Here is a 19,660-nt window from a genome sequence, read left to right on the forward strand (position 1 = left end):
GCCACCACCTTGTCCTCAGCAGAGCTGTATGATCAGTGCCATCACCTCATCCCTGCAGAGCTGTATGTTCAGTGCCACCACCTTGTCCTCAGCAGAGCTGTATGATCAGTGCCATCACCTCCCTGCAGAGCTGTATGACCAGTGCCACCACCTCCTCCCTGCAGAACTGTATGATCAGTGCCACCACCTTGTCCTCAGCAGAGCTGTATGATCAGTGCCATCACCTCATCCCTGCAGAGCTGTATGATCAGTGCCATTACCTCCCTGTAGAGCTGTATGACCAGTGCCACCACCTCCTCCCTGCAGAACTGTATGATCAGTGCCACCACCTTGTCCTCAGCAGAGCTGTATGATCGGTGCCATCACCTTCCTGCAGAGCTGTATGATCAGTGCCATCACCTCCCTGCAGAGCTGTATGATCGGTGCCACCACCTCCCTGCAGAGCTGTATGACCAGTGCCACCACCTCCTCCCTGCAGAACTGTATGATCAGTGCCACCACCTTGTCCTCAGCAGAGCTGTATGATCGGTGCCATCACCTTCCTGCAGAGCTGTATGATCAGTGCCACCACCTCCCTGCAGAGCTGTATGACCAGTGCCACCACCTCCTCCCTGCAGAACTGTATGATCAGTGCCACCACCTTGTCCTCAGCAGAGCTGTATGATCGGTGCCACCACCTCCCTGCAGAGCTGTATGACCAGTGCCACCACCTTGTCCTCAGCAGACCTGTATGATCAGTGCCACCACCTTGTCCTCAGCAGACCTGTATGATCAGTGACACCACCTCCTCCCTGCAGAGCTGTACGATCAGTGCCAGTACATTATATAATTGATGCTGGGCGCAGTGTCAGGATGGATAGTTGTGATCTGTTGCTAATACGAGCTCTGCACTGTACAGCGCTGTGTACACGGATACGGCCGTGCATTTACGTCAGTGGCGTCTGCTCCATATTCCGTGTGTAAGGATGATGTGAACCGCCTCGGAGGAAGCGGGGACAACAGGGGGCGGGGTTACTGAGAGGGAGGCGGAGTTGCTCTACACAATGATTGGTTAAACGCATCAAGTCCTTATTGGCTTCTTTTTTTTATGACACAACCAGTGGCGTGCAGGGGGCGTGTTTCCTATAGCCCAATGAGGACGCGCCCTGGAGCATAAATACCCTTCTCCCGCCGCTCAGCTCATCACATCTGTTCATCTCTACATTGAGCTATGGCCAGGACGAAGCAGACCGCCCGCAAATCCACCGGAGGGAAAGCTCCTCGCAAGCAGCTGGCCACAAAGGCCGCCAGGAAGAGCGCTCCTGCCACTGGTGGAGTGAAGAAGCCGCATCGTTATCGCCCAGGAACAGTTGCTCTCCGTGAGATCCGCCGCTACCAGAAATCCACTGAGCTGCTGATCCGTAAGCTTCCCTTCCAGCGCCTGGTGAGGGAGATCGCCCAGGACTTCAAGACTGATCTGCGCTTCCAGAGCTCCGCGGTGATGGCCCTGCAGGAGGCCAGCGAGGCTTATCTGGTGGGACTGTTCGAGGACACCAACCTGTGTGCCATCCACGCCAAGAGGGTAACAATCATGCCCAAAGACATCCAGTTGGCCCGCAGGATCCGTGGGGAGAGAGCTTAGATCTTCCCGGGCTCCAACCACAACACAAAGGCTCTTTTCAGAGCCACCAAATCTTTCCAAAAATGAGCGGAGTCTTGAACTGCAGGTTTATGTGCGTGTTCTACATATACGGATCGCACTCTCTAAGGAATAGATGGCGGCTGCGGTTTCTGATATCACGATTGCTGAGCGATAACTGAAATCTCACGTTTCTCTATTCTCATCCATTGTAAAACATGCGGCGTCTATAACATAACCAACGTTAATATAGGGAGAGGGGTAAGGTGTGTGTACCCTCAGAGTGTGGTGAATGTATATATACTGTGATTTAGCTTCTATAAAGCGCTCTAGATATTTCATCCATACAGGAATTCATGACCCATATAGTATATCCAGATAACCAATTGGCCACATAACACAGCGGAGATCATAGCTTTTTCTAAGTAGATGTGGGCGGCTCTGATAAGAGCCTTTGGGGGGTGAGGATGGAGCGGAGACGCATTAACCTCCGAAGCCGTAGAGAGTGCGGCCCTGGCGCTTGAGCGCGTACACCACGTCCATGGCGGTGACGGTCTTCCTCTTGGCGTGCTCGGTGTAGGTGACGGCGTCACGGATCACGTTCTCCAGGAAGACTTTCAGGACGCCGCGGGTCTCCTCATAGATGAGGCCGGAGATGCGCTTGACGCCTCCCCTGCGAGCGAGACGGCGGATGGCAGGCTTGGTGATGCCCTGGATGTTATCACGGAGCACCTTCCTGTGCCGCTTGGCACCGCCCTTCCCGAGACCTTTCCCTCCTTTACCGCGACCAGACATCGTCTCGTAGTCAGCAGCAGAACACTATGACTGATGAGCGCAGAGTCCTTCCTTTATATAGAAGAATGCGGACCGGAGCGAGGACTGGCGAGATGACGTGTTTCCGGGGCGGGATTTCAAGTATGGAATTCGCAGTTAGCTCCTCCCCTTCTCATCTGATTGGCTGAGCACAAGACAGTTGGCGATTTTGAATTTCCCGCTCTTATTTTGTTGTTTTTCCCGCTTCTGTATTTGTGTAAGAGTCAATAAAACTCCTCATCTCGGCGCCGCTGCTGCTCGGAGACACAAAATTATTTGTTTCTCCATTAATGTCAATGTGAGATTCAGGCTGGAAATTAATCAATCTCTGGGAGATCATCATCGATCAGACGCCTCCACCGGGCTGGAGAGGAAAGGGTGGGTGACATCGGAGGAAAATCAGCTGCTGCCCGGTAAGTTACCTGGTTGTCTCCACACACGGATCTGTGATGACCTTTCCTATAGAGAAATCATGCGGACAACCTCTAATGACCGCAGAGAAACAGAGGAGCAAAACTCCGCCGTCAGGAACCAACCAAACCGCAAAAACGACTTCCACCTCTATTTAACGCTCACATGCGATCACCACATCCAGCTGATCACAGACTCCTGTATAAAGGGGACTAAATCTCAGAAGAGACAGAACAATGTCGGACTACAGACCTCTGACCGTACAGGAACGAAGGGACCTCATGGATTGGTCTTCCTCTGACAATGGAGGCATCAGGACCCCGGAGCAGACCTCAGTCACAGGGCAGTGAAGCCCCCGCCCTCCTCCTGGACGAGCTGCTGCAGGGTTTATGGCCACAGCTGCTCCTCTCCTCACAGTTCTGCTTCTCATCACTCGTCTTCTCGGCTGGATGATTTCTGTGTTGTGGATAAATAGGAGACTCCTCAGATCGTTACCCGCAGCCTGATGAACAGACCTGAGGAGTCTCCACAGCTGCAATCCACCAGCTCTTCACTCCGCCATTAAGGTCTCAACCTCTGAGGACATAAACTGTAACACTTCATCCAGCTGTAACTCCAGGGTAAAGTCTCCATGTGGCGACAAGTCTCTGGAGCTGCGGATGGAAGGAAGTGTGGAGCATGCGTGGCTGTCAGTACATTCCTCTCACTACCACCCTCATCATCCTCACCTCCAGCCCTGCGCTTCATAACTGCAGATGTAAGTGGTGTCTGTCTCCCGCCCCAGTGCGCAGGAGCTGCCGGTCAGGAGAAACCGCTACAGATGTGAGATCAAGACAAGGACCTAAAAAAAAAAAGCAGCGGAGGAGCAGCTCTAATGGTGAGGGGGTGGGCGGCTCTTAGAAGAGCCTTTGGGGTGATGGCGGAGCAGATCTCACTTGGCGCTGGTGTACTTGGTGACGGCCTTGGTGCCCTCGGACACGGCGTGCTTGGCCAGCTCTCCGGGCAGCAGCAGGCGCACGGCGGTCTGGATCTCCCGGGAGGTGATGGTGGAGCGCTTGTTGTAGTGAGCCAGGCGGGAGGCTTCCCCTGCGATGCGCTCGAAGATGTCATTGACGAAGGAGTTCATGATGCCCATGGCCTTGGAGGAGATGCCGGTGTCGGGGTGGACCTGCTTCAGCACCTTGTACACGTAGATGGCGTAGCTCTCCTTCCTGCTCTTCCTCCGCTTCTTGCCGTCCTTCTTCTGAGGCTTGGTCACGGCTTTCTTGGAGCCCTTCTTGGGAGCTGGAGCAGACTTGGCGGGATCAGGCATGATGGGAACGAGAAACGTCTCCGCACAAGAGTGAAGAATAACGACCCTGCTCCTCCCACAGGAGTTTATAGCCCGGCCATGCAAATGACTCTGCTGTCACACCGCCGTGCTATTGGGTGACAAAGTCATGTGACCAACGGAACCGTGAGTCGCTCCGCCCACTGCAGCTCATTGGTGGCTCCACAAGTCTGATTTACATTGGTAGCTTGTGATCCATCCAATGACAGGAGAGGAGGGCGGGGCAGATGATTATAAAAGCGACAGCCGCGCAGCTATTGCCTTATATCACTCAGATTTTTTTTTTTCTGTTTCTTGTTCTTGTCAGCGATCACCACCATGTCTGGACGCGGCAAACAAGGAGGGAAGGTCCGCGCTAAAGCCAAGACCCGCTCATCCCGGGCAGGACTGCAGTTCCCGGTTGGCCGTGTGCACAGGCTTCTCCGCAAGGGCAACTACGCCGAGAGGGTGGGCGCCGGCGCTCCGGTCTATCTGGCCGCTGTGCTGGAGTATCTGACCGCTGAGATCCTGGAATTGGCCGGTAATGCCGCCCGGGACAACAAGAAGACCCGCATCATCCCCCGACACCTGCAGCTGGCGGTGCGCAATGACGAGGAGCTGAACAGGCTGCTGGGTGGGGTGACCATCGCCCAGGGGGGCGTCCTGCCCAACATCCAGGCCGTGCTGCTGCCCAAGAAGACCGAGAGCAGCAAGTCCGGCAAGAGCAAGTGAGCGCTGCCGCCGATCCCACCTACACAACCAAAGGCTCTTCTAAGAGCCACCCACCCCGTCACCACCAGAGCTGACGCCGCTGATCTCGGGTCCTCACATTCCAGACACCACGGGCTGCCGCCACCAGTCTGTAGGTTGCTGCGCACACTGGAATCCGCTGTGCGGTTTCTACCCAAAACACTGGAGTGTCGGGAGATGAATGGGATAATATCATATGAAGCCTCAGACCTGTGGGGGGAGAGGAGTCCCTCATTAGTGTCTGATCCTCCGGCCCCTGACATCGCTGTGGAGATAACACGCAGTGATCACCTATCGGGGGGAGTTGGCGGCCGCTGCCGGCGATTCTCCACATCAGTGACTGCGGCTCCTCCCGGAGGACGATCCCGTGATGGCGGCTCTGGAGGGCTGGACTCAGCGCGGTTCTCGGGTGACCGGATTGTGATCTCCGCTGTCAGCCGTGACCGGTAGTAATCCTCCGCGGAACAAGAGCGGGAACTTCAAATCCCCCAACGGATCCTGTGATCAGACAATGAGCGGGAATCCTCGGTAAAGCGCCGTCCTCACTGACGTACATAGACGTCTTTCCTCCTCCGTTTAACTCCTTACTTGCCGTGTTGCTGCTGATCTACCCTTATTTAGCAGTGTCCACAGATGCGGCACCTTCTCCCCAGCCCCCGGCAGCGCTCACATCGGGCTCCTCCAGAGCATCTGCTGCTTGCAGCCCCCTGTAATCACTGCAGACACAACTGGGAGTCCTGATAATACTTACTAAAAGGGTTAACCCCACAATAGTGTAGTGTAATCAGCCGCAGGCTTCACTGAACAAATACTAAGTAACGCAGAAAAATAAGAATTAATAAAGCCAATAAACCACGAATCCTCCTGCTTTTCTTTCATTGCTAAAATATCACAGATCAAAGCATCATACCTAGTGAGGAGCGAGCAGTAAAGAGCTCGGGTGCTCGTTCGGGTTGAGCAAATTTGAATACTCAGGTACTTGGACAGAACAACGAGCCCAATGTAAGTGCATGGGAGACCCCAGCATTTCTACATGGATCCCCCCGAGGGTCCTTTTCAGGTCTAAAAACATCTGAAAATGATGGAAACACTGCTGCAATGACAGGGGACATCATGGGGATCACCCCTGGAAGCATTCCTGACTCCTAGGTCACGGCTTTATCATTGTAGCATTTACCAACCCTAGGTGGCCATGTGGTGTGTGACACATAAGCAGACACATCTTGTTTCATTTATGAGGAGGGACTCTGAAAGACAAGTGTAAAGATAGATGTTTCAAATATATCCCTACTAGTGTTGAGCATTCCGATACTGCAAATATCGGGTATCGGCCGATATTCGCTATATCGGAATTCCGATACCGAGTACCGATATTTTTTCAATATCGGAATCGGAAGTTCCCATAATGCAAAGAGCCACTGCTGTGGCTCTGATTGGCTGCCGAAATGATGTCATCATGATGCGCCGTCAGTTCGAGCCTTCCGGGGGAGGGGGGTCTTTGCAGACTGCCCGGGGTTCTGTGCGGACTGCCGGGGTCCGTACCGGCCTCCCGGTGGTCTGTGCCAACTGCCCTGGGGGCTGTGCCGGCCTGCCGGTGGTCTGGCCGGCTGCCCGGGGGTCTGTGCGGACTGCCGTGGGTCTGTACCGGGCTGCCGGGGGGCTGTGCCGACTGTCCGGGGGTCTGTGCAGGCTGCGGGGGTCTGTGCAGGATCGTCCGATGGGACTACAAGTCTCATCGGGCGATGCCTGCTACCATGACGGTGATTGACACATTAACCAATGATGGGACAGTAGTAGTCCCATCATCCGGCCTATGTGTTGAATGTAAAAAAAAAAAAAAAAACATACTACATACATGCAACATGCATACTACATATATACCACATATACCGGGTGTTAGGGTCGGCGGAACGCACCAGATATAAATAATGGAAGGCGCGTTCGCCGCCCGGGGTCCACCGTGCGGTAGATGACAAGACCGCTGCTGGACAATGGCAGATACGCTAGAAGTGCGAAACAGCGCTCGGGTTAACGTCACCCGAGAGCCTGAGAGCGGACTCTGTTTAGTCACAGAGACGCCAAAGTATGAACTAGACGTAAAGGCTGAACCTGTTAGCTGCACAGGTCAGCCGGCGTGTGGCGTCGCAGCTGCGAACACCAAAAGCTGCTACTACTGCAGCGCGGCCGTAACTGAAGCCGCTAAGCGACGATGCCGGAGGAGCCGGGCACCGACGGACGCTAGTGTAGGTGAGGAAGGCTCAGTGGCGTGTAGCCTGCCACAATCTGGAGCTGACTAACCCAACATACTGTCACCATTCGTAATATCCGAGGGAAGGGGTTTCATAATAAGTCAGACACCAGTCCATGCATCCATCACCATACACACACAGAATAATATGCTACACTAGCGCATGGCCGAGCCGCCATGCAGGCTTTTTATAGCCATGCGCTTCCGGGACCTTCCAGTACTATAGGAAGGACCAATCAGATCCGACATAGGACCTTCACATGTGACCCCTGCTCTCCACTGAGAGGACAAGTTGCGGGCATGCCCAGTCGCACGGCGCGAGGACTTAGCCTCTAGAGCAGTTCCCTGCAAAGCAGGTTGCGTTATCATTGCTGCACCAGAGGTGGCAGCAACATCCAGGCTCACAGAACGAGTCTGCGGGGAATCCCTGGTTCGCCGAGATTGCTGAGCAGGAGTCCGAGCGCTCGGAGGAGAATGGGAGACCGCAGGATGTCTGGCTCTGGATTCCTGCTGTGCAGTGCCAGGAATCCGACGCCTAACACCGGGGGTCTGTGCCGACTGCCCGGGGGTCTGTCCTGGCCTGCCGGTGGTCTGTACCGGCCCACCGGGGGGCTGTGTCGACCGCTCAGGGGTCTGTGCAGGCTGCGGGGGTCTGTGCAGGATCGCCCGATGGGACTACAAGTCCCATCGGGCGATGCCTGCTACCATGACGGTGATTGACACATTTGCCAATGATGGGAGAGTAGTAGTCCCATCATACGACCTATGTGTTGAATGTAAAAAAAAAAAAAAAATACATACATGCTACATACTGCATATATGTAACATGCACACTACATATATACCACATATACCGGGAGTCTGTCTGGGGGGCTGTGCCGACTGTCCAGGGGTCTGTGCAGGTTGCGGGGGTCTGTGCAGGATCATCCGATGGGACTACAAGTCCCATCGGGCGATGCCTGCTACCATGACGGTGATTGACACATTTGCCAATGATGGGAGAGTAGTAGTCCCATCATCCGGCCTATGTGTTGCATGTAAAAAAAAATGCATAATACATACATACTACAAATATACCAGACCCCCGGGCAGTTGGCACAGCCCCCCGGCAGAATGCTCAGACCCCCGGACAGTCGGTACAGACCGCCGGCACAGTGGTATATATGTTGCATCCATGTGGTATATATGTAGTATGTATTTTTTTTTTTTTTTACATTCAACACATAAGCCGGATGATGGGACTACTACTGTCCCATCATTGGCTAATGTGTCAATCACCGTCATGGTAGCAGGCATCGCCCGATGGGACTTGTAGTCCCATCAGACGATCCTGCACAGACCCCCGGACAGTTGGCACAGACCACTGGCAGGCCGGCACAGCCCCCCCGCAGCCTGCACAGACACCCGGACAGTCGGTACAGACCACCGGCAGGCCGGCACAGACACCCGGGCAGTCGGTACAGACCACCGACAGGCGGGCACAGACCACCGGCAGTCCGCACAGACCCCCAGGTAGTCGGCACAGACCCCTGGAAGATCCGTACACCCCCCCCCCCCCCCCGAGAGGCTGTACAAGGAGAGAAAAGGGTTTCTCTTATTCCGATACCGGAAGTCCCATAGACTTGAATGGGACTTCCGGTATCAGAATCGGCGATACCCGATACTTTTTTCGTATCGGGCCGATACCATCCGATCCGATATTTTAGGGTATCGGATAGTATCGCTCAACACTAATCCCTACTTAAAAGTGTGTGTATTTTACATGTGCGGCAGGTTGGGCTAGTAGAGTAAACCAGATTTATTTGTACTGATTTTACTCTGGGGGGCGCCATTTTGTAGTTCGCCTCAGGCAGCAGAGAGGCTAGGTTGACCCCTGGGGCAAGAGTAACATAGTGTTACATAAAAAAGACAAATGTAATAACAAAAGTCAAAATCAATGTGTAGAACTTTTATTTTTAAAATTTTATGTTTGATTTTAACACAAAGCAGAAATTAGAAGGCAAAGGAGGCTTTCATCAATGTTTTCCTAAAATACAGTACATTGGATTGGGGATAAGAGGCTGAACACTGGACTAGAGGAAGGGGCTCAGGGAGCTCTAATTGTCCATGGGGGCACACAATCCCTGCTTTGCCCCAAGGTACTTGATGCCCATAATTTAGGTTACTTTATGGTTTCTACATGGAAGTCAATTAGGTTTATAATACACCTGACAGAGAACCTGGAGAACAATCCTAACTGCATCCTGCCCGCACAGCTGAGGGTTTGCCACAGTGGTATCCTCCGTGGGGTAAACACATGACGACATATCTCTGCTCAGAATATTGTGTTACACTCTATCAGTCTGTTTCCCACAGAGGATTGTCTGGATACGATTGCAGCAATCCCTCAGCTGTGAAAAGTATAAAGCTAATCAAGACTTTTACTCTGCAGATGTGAACAAGATTCTTTTCATTCATTGAAAGAGGAAGCAGAGCTTTCAGAAATGGGAAGAAAAATGAAATCTAGGTCCATGAAGTTCCGATCTCTTTATTTCTGTGTTGTGCTGGTGTCTCACGTCTGCGGTTACAGGACTGAGCTCTTCAGGATTGTCAGGAGTAGAGTTGAGCGACTTTTGGTTTTTTAGGGTCGCGTTTCGTTTCGTGAAACCCGACTTTTCCAAAAGTCGGGTCGAGCAAGATCGTCCGATTATAGGGAAAAGTCGGGGTCGTCCCGAAACACGAAACCCAATGTAAGTCAATGGGGAATAAAAGTCGGCAGTGTGAGGAGGACAGGAAACACACCTACAGTGCCCATTTGAATGCCAAATGCATCAATTCTTCTTACTTAAGCTTGTCAACCTTAATTAACTTCATAATACAAGTTACGCACTGAAAAATGGGGGTTATTTGGCTAAAGTTGTGGGGGGGAGGGCTGGCTCCAGGTTTTCATGTGCCCTGGGCGAAAGAGCGCCCCTTTAACACATACCACAACTCATGATGCTCCGATACGGCAGAGAAATAGCGGTATAGTACAATGAAAAATACTTCACTTTTTACATCTCATGACGAGGCCCATCTATTTCTCCATACAGAATCATTGGTCCCATATAATGTTTGAAACAGTATATGATGAGCTCCACATAATGCTACAGTATATGTTGGTCCCCATGGATGAAGCTCCACTGTCTTATGGGCCCAAATAATGCTCCAAACATAATGGGCCCCATTTCTAATGCTCTAGTGTATAATGGGCCCTGTAAATGCTGCTCCAGTGTCTGATGTCCACCTTTGGAATGTTCCAGTGTATGGTGGGCCCCATCTATCATTCTCCAGAGTATAGTGCTCCTCAAAAATTGCTGTCCCAACATTGAAAACAATGAAATAAGTCTCCTCGCTAGGGAATCCCTGTACTTGTCTGGACTCCTCGTCGTCCCCATCTTCCATCTCACTGCACAGTATTTCAACCTTGCAAGTGCTGTGATCCTGAGCAAGCAGGGGGGGCTCACTCGTTGGTGACGGCACTGGCACAGGGCCTCTGATAGTACGGTGGTGTGTCTGATGGCGGGTGGGCCGAACCTGCACTTTCATCTGCAGCTTCCTCTTTGTCACGGTGTAAGATGGAACTGTATATGGGAAGGGTAACCTGAGTTTCATCAGGGTCAGATTCAGGCCGTGTAGCGTGCGAGGGGAATGTAGTGGTCTGGGTCAATGTACCAGCAGATTCATCGAGCAGTGGCTGGGCATCAGTGCACTTGTGTCGCCCCCAGGAGTACGGTCGCCACAGTGGCATTACCTTCCTCCTAGGGAGTGTGATGTCATGCTTGGGAGCAACGAACGATCTCTCTAGCAGGTTAACTGATTGGGCGGCGTTATTCCCACGAGTCATGACCCTCCAAACAGCGTTCATGAAGGCAAAGTGTTTGTTTTACATGGGCAGTATGGTTGCAAAGCTGAACCTTAAAGGAATGTCCAGAAGGGCACCACCAGGAGTGGAGCCTAGGGTTAAATTCGACTCCACCTGGGAAACCTCAAACATGCCAGCTACAGAACAGATGCACACATTGCAAGCTTAATTCCGTTAACGAACGAGACTCCGTCATGCCCCGCGGTCCGAGTCTGGCTTACTAGAGGGACACGTGAGTCTCTGGCACATGAGATTGGCCAATAACTGGTGTGTCATGCCCTTACATGTCCGTGGCTGCATGTGCGCTACACTGAAAAGGCCAGCGTTTGTCGCTTACAGGTGCAGATAACCCGCTGAACAACGTTAGTGATGGTGATCACTGATTACAATTATTACCCGCGAACAATGATTTCCCAGTAAGTGCAGGTCAACTGAAGTTCCGGAATTAGGCCTAACCGTCATTCCTGAAAAAATGAAAAACTTACGTGTGCAAACCACAGGTGCTGTAGCTTGCTTAACAGCTCGCCAGCTGTTCTCACGCCCAGTATGGATTACACGTGATTGCACAAAGGTGAGAAAGGGTACCGTATCCCCAGATAACATGTATGGATAGCGTACACATTCAAAATATATGTCTCAGGAGGCAGGCTCAGATGGTGTTAGGCCCAGTATGGATTGCACGTGATTGCACAAAGGTAAGAAAGGGTACCGTATCCCCAGATAACATGTATGGATAGCATAGTGTACACATTCAAAATATATGTCTCAGGAGGCAGGCTCAGACGGTGTTAGGCCCAGTATGGATTGCACGTGATTGCACAAAGGTTAGAAAGGGTACCGTATCCCCGGATAACATGTATGGATAGCGTACACATTCAAAATATATGTCTCAGGAGGCAGGCTCAGACGGTGTCAGGCCCAGTATGGATTGCACGTGATTGCACAAAGGTTAGAAAGGGTACCGTATCCCCGGATAACATGTATGGATAGCGTACACATTCAAAATATATGTCTCAGGAGGCAGGCTCAGACGGTGTTAGGCCCAGTATGGATTGCACGTGATTGCACAAAGGTTAGAAAGGGTACCGTATCCCCGGATAACATGTATGGATAGCGTACACATTCAAAATATATGTCTCAGGAGGCAGGCTCAGACGGTGTTAGGCCCAGTATGGATTGCACTTGATTGCACAAAGGTTAGAAAGGGTACCGTATCCCCAGATAACATGTATGGATAGCGTACACATTCAAAATATATGTCTCAGGAGGCAGGCTCAGACGGTGTTAGGCCCAGTATGGATTGCACGTGATTGCACAAAGGTTAGAAAGGGTACCGTTTCCCCGGATAACATGTATGGATAGCGTACACATTCAAAATATATGTCTATACATCAGGAGGCAGGCTCAAACGGTGTCAGGCACAGTATGGATTTGACGGCCCAGATTACACAGCGGAGGAGCAGGGAGAGGTAAAGATTGCAAATGCTGGGGCCCTGCCCAAGCAAGGGGGGCCCACTCGTGGGCGTCGGTACTGGCACTGGGCCCCTCATAGTACAGCGGTGTGTCTGACGGCGGGTGTGCACCACCACCGTCAGAGACACTTGATTGCACTATGAGGGACCCTGTGCCAGTGCCCGCGCCCAAGAGTCGGCCTACCCACCTGTCCAGGGCAACGGCACTCGCACGGTGTCGTGCGCTAGGTGGTGACCCCGGCCATGGGGGGGGAGGCAGCACAGTTAGGGAGTTTTAGAAAGTGGCATATGTCGATGTTGGACATTCAGCTTATGCAAAAGGCGAAATAGGTGAAGTCCCAGGAAGAGGTGGACCAAAGCAAGCCATTTTTCTGTCACCCTATGTGTCATCAGGGGAAGGTGGGACAAAATCCTTGGAAACCCATGCGTGGTTCATTTTAATGAAGGTTAGATCATCCACATTTTGGGTTGACACACGGGTCCTTTTTTCTGTCAGGATTGATCCAGCTGCACTGAAGACTCTTTCCGATAGCACACTTGCAGCTGGGCAAGTGAGCTCCTGTAAGGCATATTGGGCCAATTCAGGCCAGGTGTCCAGTTTAGCGGCCCAATAGTCAAAGGGGAATGACCTGTGTGGGAGAACATCGATATGGGAGGAAAAGTAGTTTGTAACCATAGTTGACAACTGCTGTCTCCTGTCACTTTCCATCGATGCTGTATTACCAGTTGTGTGAGTGGTACTTGAAAAATCAGTCCACAACACTGTCATGAAACCCCTGTCTCCAACGCCACTTCTGCTGTGTGCACCACGAACACCTCTGCCAAGCTGCCCCCGGCCCGTACGGCTCGTGTGAGAACCATCACCGCTGCTGTGTGCTGGGAATGCCTCAAGCAACCGATTTACCAGAGTTGCTTGTTTATTAGCCAATATTAGGTCAAGGTTCTCCTGTGGCATGATGTTTTGTAATTTGCCTTTATAGCGTGGATCCAGGATGCTGGCCAACCAGTAGTCGTCATCGTTCATCATTTTGGCAATGCGGGGGTCCCTTTTTAGGATGCGCAAGGCATAATCTGACATGTGGGCCAATGTTCCCGGTGTCAATGATGCACTGCGAGTGCTGGTTGGAGGAGCACTTTCTGGCAAATCCACATCCCTCCAGTCACGCACAAACCCTGTACCAGACCTTGCCACGCCAACATTTTCACTTGCCCCACGAGATGCATCCTCCTCCCCTAAGTAATCATCCCCATCATCATCCTCCTCCTCCTCTTCTTCCTCCACCTCGTCCAGGAGAGGTCCCTGAGCAGACAATGGCTGAATGTCATCAAGGATTCCCTCCTCCTCTTCCTCCTCATCAACATTGGCTGCAGACGCCTGCTCCTTAAGGTGCGTCAAAGTTTGCATAAGCAGACGCATAAGTGGGATGCTCATGCTTAGGATGGCGTCGTCTGCGCTTACCAGCCGTGTGCATTCCTCAAAACACTGAAGGACTTTACAGAGGTCTTTCAGCTTCGACCACTGCACACCTGTCAACTCCATGTCTGCTCTCAAAGTGCCTGGCCGTGTATCCTCCCACAAATGCATTATGGCCTGCCTCTGCTCGCACAGCCGCTCCACCATGTGCAGGGTGGAGTTCCACCTTGTTGCAATGTCGATAATCAGGCGGTGGTTGGGAAGGTGGAGCAATCGCTGCAGCTTCTGCATACGAACGGAGTGTACAGGCGACCGGCGGATGTGCGCGCACAGTCTTCGCACCTTCTGGAGCAGGGCTGTTAACTCCGGATAATTTTTGAGGAAGCACTGCACCACCAGGTTCAAGGTGTGAGCCAAGCAAGGTATGTGGCTGAGTTTTGAAAAGGCTATGGCTGCCACAAAATTACGGCCGTTATCACTAACTACCTTGCCTGCCTCAAGATGTACACTGCCCAGCCATGACTCAGTTTGTCGCTGAAAGTACTCGGCCAGCACCTCGGCGGTATGTCTGTCGCCCAAACACATCATCTGCAACACAGCCTGCTGACGCTTTCCACTAGCTGCTCGATAGGGGGACACATCGTGTGCAACAGTGGCAGCTGCAGATGGAGTGCTCGTACGACTGCGCTCTGTGGACGAGCTTTCGCTTCTGGAGGAGGAGGAGGGTGGAACGCCTACAGCCAACTGTTTCCTGTACCGTGGGCTAGGCAGCACTGTCCCACCACCGCTGTCCCCTGTGGACCCTGCATCCACCACATTAACCCAGTGCGCAGTGATGGACACGTAATGGCCCTGGCCATGCCGACTGGACCATGCATCAGTTGTGAGGTGCACCTTTCCGCTCACTGACTGCTTGAGTGCATGGACTATGCGGTCTTTCACATGATGGTGGAGGGCTGGGATGGCTTTGCGAGAGAAGAAGTGGCGACTGGGTAGGTCATAGCGTGGTACTGCATAAGCCATGAGTTCGCGGAAAGCTGTGCTTTCCACCAACCGAAAGGGCATCATCTCAAACGAGATTAGTTTGGCAATGTGGGCGTTCAAACCCAGTGTACGCGGATGAGAGACTGAGTACTTTCTTGACCTATTCATAGTGTCTGGGAGGGTGAGCTGGACTTGAGAGCTGCATATGGTGGAAGTAGCGGTGGACAGGGCGGACTGAGAGAGGGTTGATGATGGTGATGGAGTTGGTGTTCTTTCTGATGGCCTAGAATCAGTCTTTCGTTGATATAACAGTGGGATTCCCTGACTGCTGTGGCCTTGCAACGACACCTCAACATTTGCTGCTGTGCTAACCGGTGGGCTTACAGTGGGGGAAACAATGTAGCATTGCTGACTACCTTCGTTGTGATCAGTTGCACATGTGGCACTTGAGGTTTGGTGTTGTGTCCACCCTTGCAAGTGCATGCTGGTTAAATGTCTAAGCATGCAACTGGTTTTCAAATTTTTCAGATTTTTCCCTCGGCTAAAGGTCTTTGCGCACTTCTTACAGATAACCTTGGCCTGATCACGAGGATTTTGTTCAAAAAAGTGCCACACTGCACTCTTCCTACTTTGGCAGACATTTTGCGGCCTAGCACGATGTGATCTTTTGACCCTCTGGACAAGCTGTCCAGCAACTCTTTTGATGTTTGGAACCTGTCTTTGGAGTGCTCCGGGCCTGCCAGATAACAGCTGTTGCGATGTCGATGTCTGCAGTGGATGCTCCTCATCTGAGCTATTGGATGCAGCACCCTCTTCCCCCAATGGATGCCAATCTGGGTCAACAACTGGGTCATCCATCACCTCCTCTTCTATGTCATGTGCACCTTCCTCTGTGTCACCGTGTATGGTGGTATAGTGTGCGGGAAGGGGCACCTGAGTCTCATCAGGGTCAGAATCTGGCTCTGTACACTGCGAGGACAATGTAGTGCTCTGAGTGAATGTACCAGCAGAATCATCCATCAGCGGCTGTGCATCAGTGCACTCCATGTCAGATTCATCTTGGCCTGGGTAATTCACCATTTGACTTGATAATCCAGGCATGGTATGTGAAAACAGCTCCATGGAGTAATCAGTAGTATGGCCTGCGTCATCCTTCAATCTTGGTTGGGGTGAAGGACACAAGGAAAGGTGTGGTTCATGAACATGAGCCTCCAATGACGACTCAGTGCTTTTACTTTTTACAACTGAATAAGAGGAGGCGATAGAGCTGGAGGCTGAGTCAGCAATGTAAGACAAAACTGTTTCCTGATGCTCTGGCTTTAAAAGCGGTTTGCCAACTCCTAGAAAACTAAGCGTTCGAGGCCTTATGTAGCCAGACGATGATGCAGGCTCAACACCTCCTGCATTCGGTCCTATTTTGCTCTTGCCACTACCATCAGATCCACCACCAACACCATCATTACCAGCTGCCAACCCCAGCCCAATTCCACGGCCTCTTCCACCAGCCTTCCTCATTTTTGGTAGAAATGTAGACAAAATCCAACAAACTATATAGTATGTAAAACAAGGTACAAGGTGTCTATAGGACAGGGGAGATTTTGAATTTCTGCAGACACTTGTGGACACTGGACACTTTTGGATTGTGTGAGGCCCACTGATATCTGAGCGCTATGTGACAGGCTCGATGGCACAGCTGTAACCTAAGTGACTAGAGGATAAGGGAGATTTTGAATCTCTGCACACACTTTTGGACACTGGACACTTTTGGATTGTGTGAGGCCCAATGAATATCTGAGCGCTATGTGACAGGCTCGATGGCACAGCTGTGACAAAAGTGACTAGAGGATAAGGGAGATTTTGAATCTCTGCACACACTTTTGGACACTGGACACTTTTGGATTGTGTGAGGCCCAATGAATATCTGAGCGCTATGTGACAGGCTCGATGGCACAGCTGTGACAAAAGTGACTAGAGGATAAGGGAGATTTTGAATCTCTGCACACACTTTTGGACACTGGACACTTTTGGATTGTGTGAAGCCCAATGAATATCTGAGCGCTATGTGACAGGCTCGATGGCACAACTGTGACCTAAGTGACTAGAGGATAAGGGAGATTTTGAATCTCTGCACACACTTTTGGACACTGGACACTTTTGGATTGTGTGAGGCCCACTGATATCTGAGCGCTATGTGACAGGCTCGATGGCACAGCTGTGACAAAAGTGACTAGAGGATAAGGGAGATTTTGAATCTCTGCACACACTTTTGGACACTGGACACTTTTGGATTGTGTGAGGCCCACTGATATCTGAGCGCTATGTGACAGGCTCGATGGCACAGCTGTGACCTAAGTGACTAGAGGATAAGGGAGATTTTGAATCTCTGCACACACTTTTGGACACTGGACACTTTTGGATTGTGTGAGGCCCAATGAATATCTGAGCGCTATTTGACAGGCTCGATGGCACAGCTGTGACCAAAGTGACTAGAGGATAAGGGAGATTGGATTGCTTTTAAAAAATCAGTTTGCGGAGCAGTGGGTAAACAGCAATGCCAGCCTGTCAGGAAGCCTTAAAAGGCAGCCCAACAACCAACACCACTGATACACCACAATATAGCCTCCCCTTGCACTGCACACACAGTGACTGGTGTGTTGTGCAAGCCAAATTTCTATCAGCAGCAGAAGCAGTTTTTTTTTCTTCTCAGCAGGACAAAAAAAAAAAATTGGGATTGCTTTTAAAAAAGCAGTTTGAGGCCCAATGAATATCTGAGCGCTATGTGACAGGCTCGATGGCACAGCTGTGACCAAAGTGACTAGAGGATAAGGGAGATTGGATTGCTTTTAAAAAAGCAGTTTGCGGAGCAGTGGGTAAACAGCAATGCCAGCCTGTCAGGAAGCCTTAGAAGGCAGCCCAACAACCAACACCACTGATACACCACTTTATAGCCTCCCCTTGCACTGCACACACAGTGACTGGTGTGTTGTGCAGGCCAAATCGCTAGCAGCAGAAGCAGTTTTTTTGTCTTCTTCCCTGCCTAACGCTTCCCTACAGAATCAGCAGCAACCTCTCCCTATACTGAGATCGGCAGAAGTAAGATGGCGGTCGCCGTGCACGCCCTTTTATACCCCCTGTGACGCCCACCAAAGCAAGCCAATCACTTGCATGCCCTTCTGAAAGATGGTGGTGACCCCTGCCTATGTCATCACATCGCCCACAGTGTCCGTGGATCCTGATTGGCTGAAAAAGAGCGCAAAACAAACTTTTGAAACGCGACATTGGCGCGTAAGTCGCCGACCTCGTGGCCGACCTCATCCTAGGGTCGGGTTTCGTTTCATGAAACCCGACTTTGCTAAAAGTCGGCGACTTTTGAAATTTTTCGACCCGTTTCGCTCAACTCTAGTCAGTAGGGATCCCAGCGCCAGGATGATGGCGGCAGAGCTGGCCTTGACGCTGGCGCCGCCGTTACACAGGTCGGTGGTGCAGCAGGAGGTGGAAGCAGAAGCCCCGGAAATACCGCTGCTGCTCGGAGTGCAAGACAATGCACACGACTTAGTGATGGAAGTAACCGAGATCGCACCTACAGCGGAGAAAAGCAAATCTGATGAGCTGACCGGGATGGGAAGGGTTAAACGCTGCTCGCAACAAGAATGTGGTTTATCCTCAGTACAAGTCACCGGCAGAAGGCTGCGTGCGGTACCTGGCACCGGTGTACACAGAGGACTAGGGGGCAACCTCTTCCTCTAGGGGAAAGAAGCTTTCATCATCACAGATGAGATTCTTTATGGCACCAGCAATGTGACTATGGATTCCTTACTGTACAAGCAAAGACACGATGGATTCTTCACTGTATGAACAGGAACTCTGCTGATTATTTACTGTACAAGCAGTGAGCCTCTGGATTCTTTACTGTCCGAGCAGTGACACTGTAGATTTTGTACTCTACAAGCAAAGACACTATGGATTCTTCACTGTATGAACAGGAACTCTGCTGATTATTTACTGTACAAGCAGTGAGACTCTGGGTTCTTTACTGTAAGAGCAGGGTGACTGTAGACGTTTCTGCTGTAACATGTTATAACCAGGTGATATAAAATGGTTACACATGTACAGTCAGTGTAGACCGGTGCTGGCTGGAGCTGAATGTACAGGACTACGACCAGAAAACCAAAATGCTGAGCTCACCGACTCCGACTGACGCTTCCACTGTCCGACAATACGTTTCTCCATTCGTGCAGTTTGCCGCAGTCTGACAATTGGAGTTGGAACTTGCTGCTGTGCAGACGTAGCATTTCAGAGAGTAAGCTGCGGGCAGAAGGGGAATCATTACAGCGGACGTACATCACCTTCCAGTGTAGGCACAGAGGAGCGGCCTCCCGAGCAGCTGCTCCCGGCATCTACGTGGGCTCACCTATAGACATCTATACCTCTGCAAATCTAGCATGGAGGGCAGAGACAGTAACAGTGATCCACGGAGCACAGGACAACTCTGCCTACAGCTCCAATGGGAGAGTGCAGGTTATACAAGGGGCTTATGATGTTCGCTCCCCTCTCTGGGAGCAAATGTTGTTCCTATCTTCAAAAAGGGGAAGAAGGTGGACCCAGGTAACTATAGGCCGGTGAGTCTGACTTCTATACCAGGAAAGATCTTTGAACAAATTATTACACAACATGTATGTCAATACCTGGATAAGAATGAAGTGATTAAACAGAGTCAGCATGGGTTTGTAACTAATAAGTCATGTCAGACTAACTTAA

General features: G+C 51.4%; 5 protein-coding genes across 5 annotated transcripts; 2 read left to right on the forward strand and 3 right to left on the reverse strand.

The window, feature by feature from the left end:
• Nucleotides 1–1,172: 1,172 nt before the first annotated feature.
• LOC141091605 (histone H3) lies at nucleotides 1,173–1,672 on the forward strand. Its single transcript, XM_073577290.1, has one exon. It carries the CDS (start codon nucleotides 1,211–1,213, stop codon nucleotides 1,619–1,621), a length of 411 nt encoding a protein of 136 aa, XP_073433391.1. The 5' UTR covers nucleotides 1,173–1,210; the 3' UTR covers nucleotides 1,622–1,672.
• A 380-nt stretch (nucleotides 1,673–2,052) lies between these two features.
• LOC141091606 (histone H4) lies at nucleotides 2,053–2,421 on the reverse strand. The gene has a single exon (XM_073577292.1). The coding sequence runs from the start codon at nucleotides 2,411–2,413 to the stop codon at nucleotides 2,102–2,104; it is 312 nt and encodes a 103-aa protein (XP_073433393.1). The 5' UTR covers nucleotides 2,414–2,421; the 3' UTR covers nucleotides 2,053–2,101.
• A 1,309-nt stretch (nucleotides 2,422–3,730) lies between these two features.
• On the reverse strand, nucleotides 3,731–4,196 carry LOC141091607 (histone H2B 1.1-like). Its single transcript, XM_073577293.1, has one exon. It carries the CDS (start codon nucleotides 4,152–4,154, stop codon nucleotides 3,774–3,776), a length of 381 nt encoding a protein of 126 aa, XP_073433394.1. The 5' UTR covers nucleotides 4,155–4,196; the 3' UTR covers nucleotides 3,731–3,773.
• Nucleotides 4,197–4,454: 258 nt separating this feature from the next.
• On the forward strand, nucleotides 4,455–4,934 carry LOC141091608 (histone H2A type 1-like). The gene has a single exon (XM_073577294.1). It carries the CDS (start codon nucleotides 4,491–4,493, stop codon nucleotides 4,881–4,883), a length of 393 nt encoding a protein of 130 aa, XP_073433395.1. The 5' UTR covers nucleotides 4,455–4,490; the 3' UTR covers nucleotides 4,884–4,934.
• A 1,199-nt stretch (nucleotides 4,935–6,133) lies between these two features.
• On the reverse strand, nucleotides 6,134–19,323 carry LOC141091696 (lymphocyte antigen 6E-like). Its single transcript, XM_073577389.1, has 4 exons — nucleotides 19,314–19,323; nucleotides 19,088–19,207; nucleotides 18,301–18,482; nucleotides 6,134–6,148 (listed from the first exon to the last, which is right to left on the reverse strand). The coding sequence occupies exons 1-4, from the start codon at nucleotides 19,321–19,323 to the stop codon at nucleotides 6,134–6,136; spliced, it is 327 nt and encodes a 108-aa protein (XP_073433490.1).
• Between the last annotated feature and the right edge of the window lie 337 nt (nucleotides 19,324–19,660).

Source organism: Dendrobates tinctorius, unplaced genomic scaffold, assembly GCF_039654945.1.
Source record: "Dendrobates tinctorius isolate UK_male_01 unplaced genomic scaffold, ASM3965494v1 ptg000055l, whole genome shotgun sequence".
NCBI classification, from domain to species: Eukaryota; Metazoa; Chordata; class Amphibia; order Anura; family Dendrobatidae; genus Dendrobates; species Dendrobates tinctorius.

Bases quoted from the DNA above. Each gene is read 5' to 3' on its own strand.
- LOC141091608 (XM_073577294.1), top strand. From the start codon at position 4,491: ATGTCTGGACGCGGCAAACAAGGAGGGAAGGTCCGCGCTAAAGCCAAG.
- LOC141091606 (XM_073577292.1), bottom strand. From the start codon at position 2,413: ATGTCTGGTCGCGGTAAAGGAGGGAAAGGTCTCGGGAAGGGCGGTGCC.
- LOC141091696 (XM_073577389.1), bottom strand. The intron at 18,483-19,087 runs GTGAGCTCAGCA...TCTCCGCTGTAG, and splicing joins GGAAGCGTCAGTCGGAGTCG to GTGCGATCTCGGTTACTTCC.
- LOC141091605 (XM_073577290.1), top strand. From the start codon at position 1,211: ATGGCCAGGACGAAGCAGACCGCCCGCAAATCCACCGGAGGGAAAGCT.
- LOC141091607 (XM_073577293.1), bottom strand. From the start codon at position 4,154: ATGCCTGATCCCGCCAAGTCTGCTCCAGCTCCCAAGAAGGGCTCCAAG.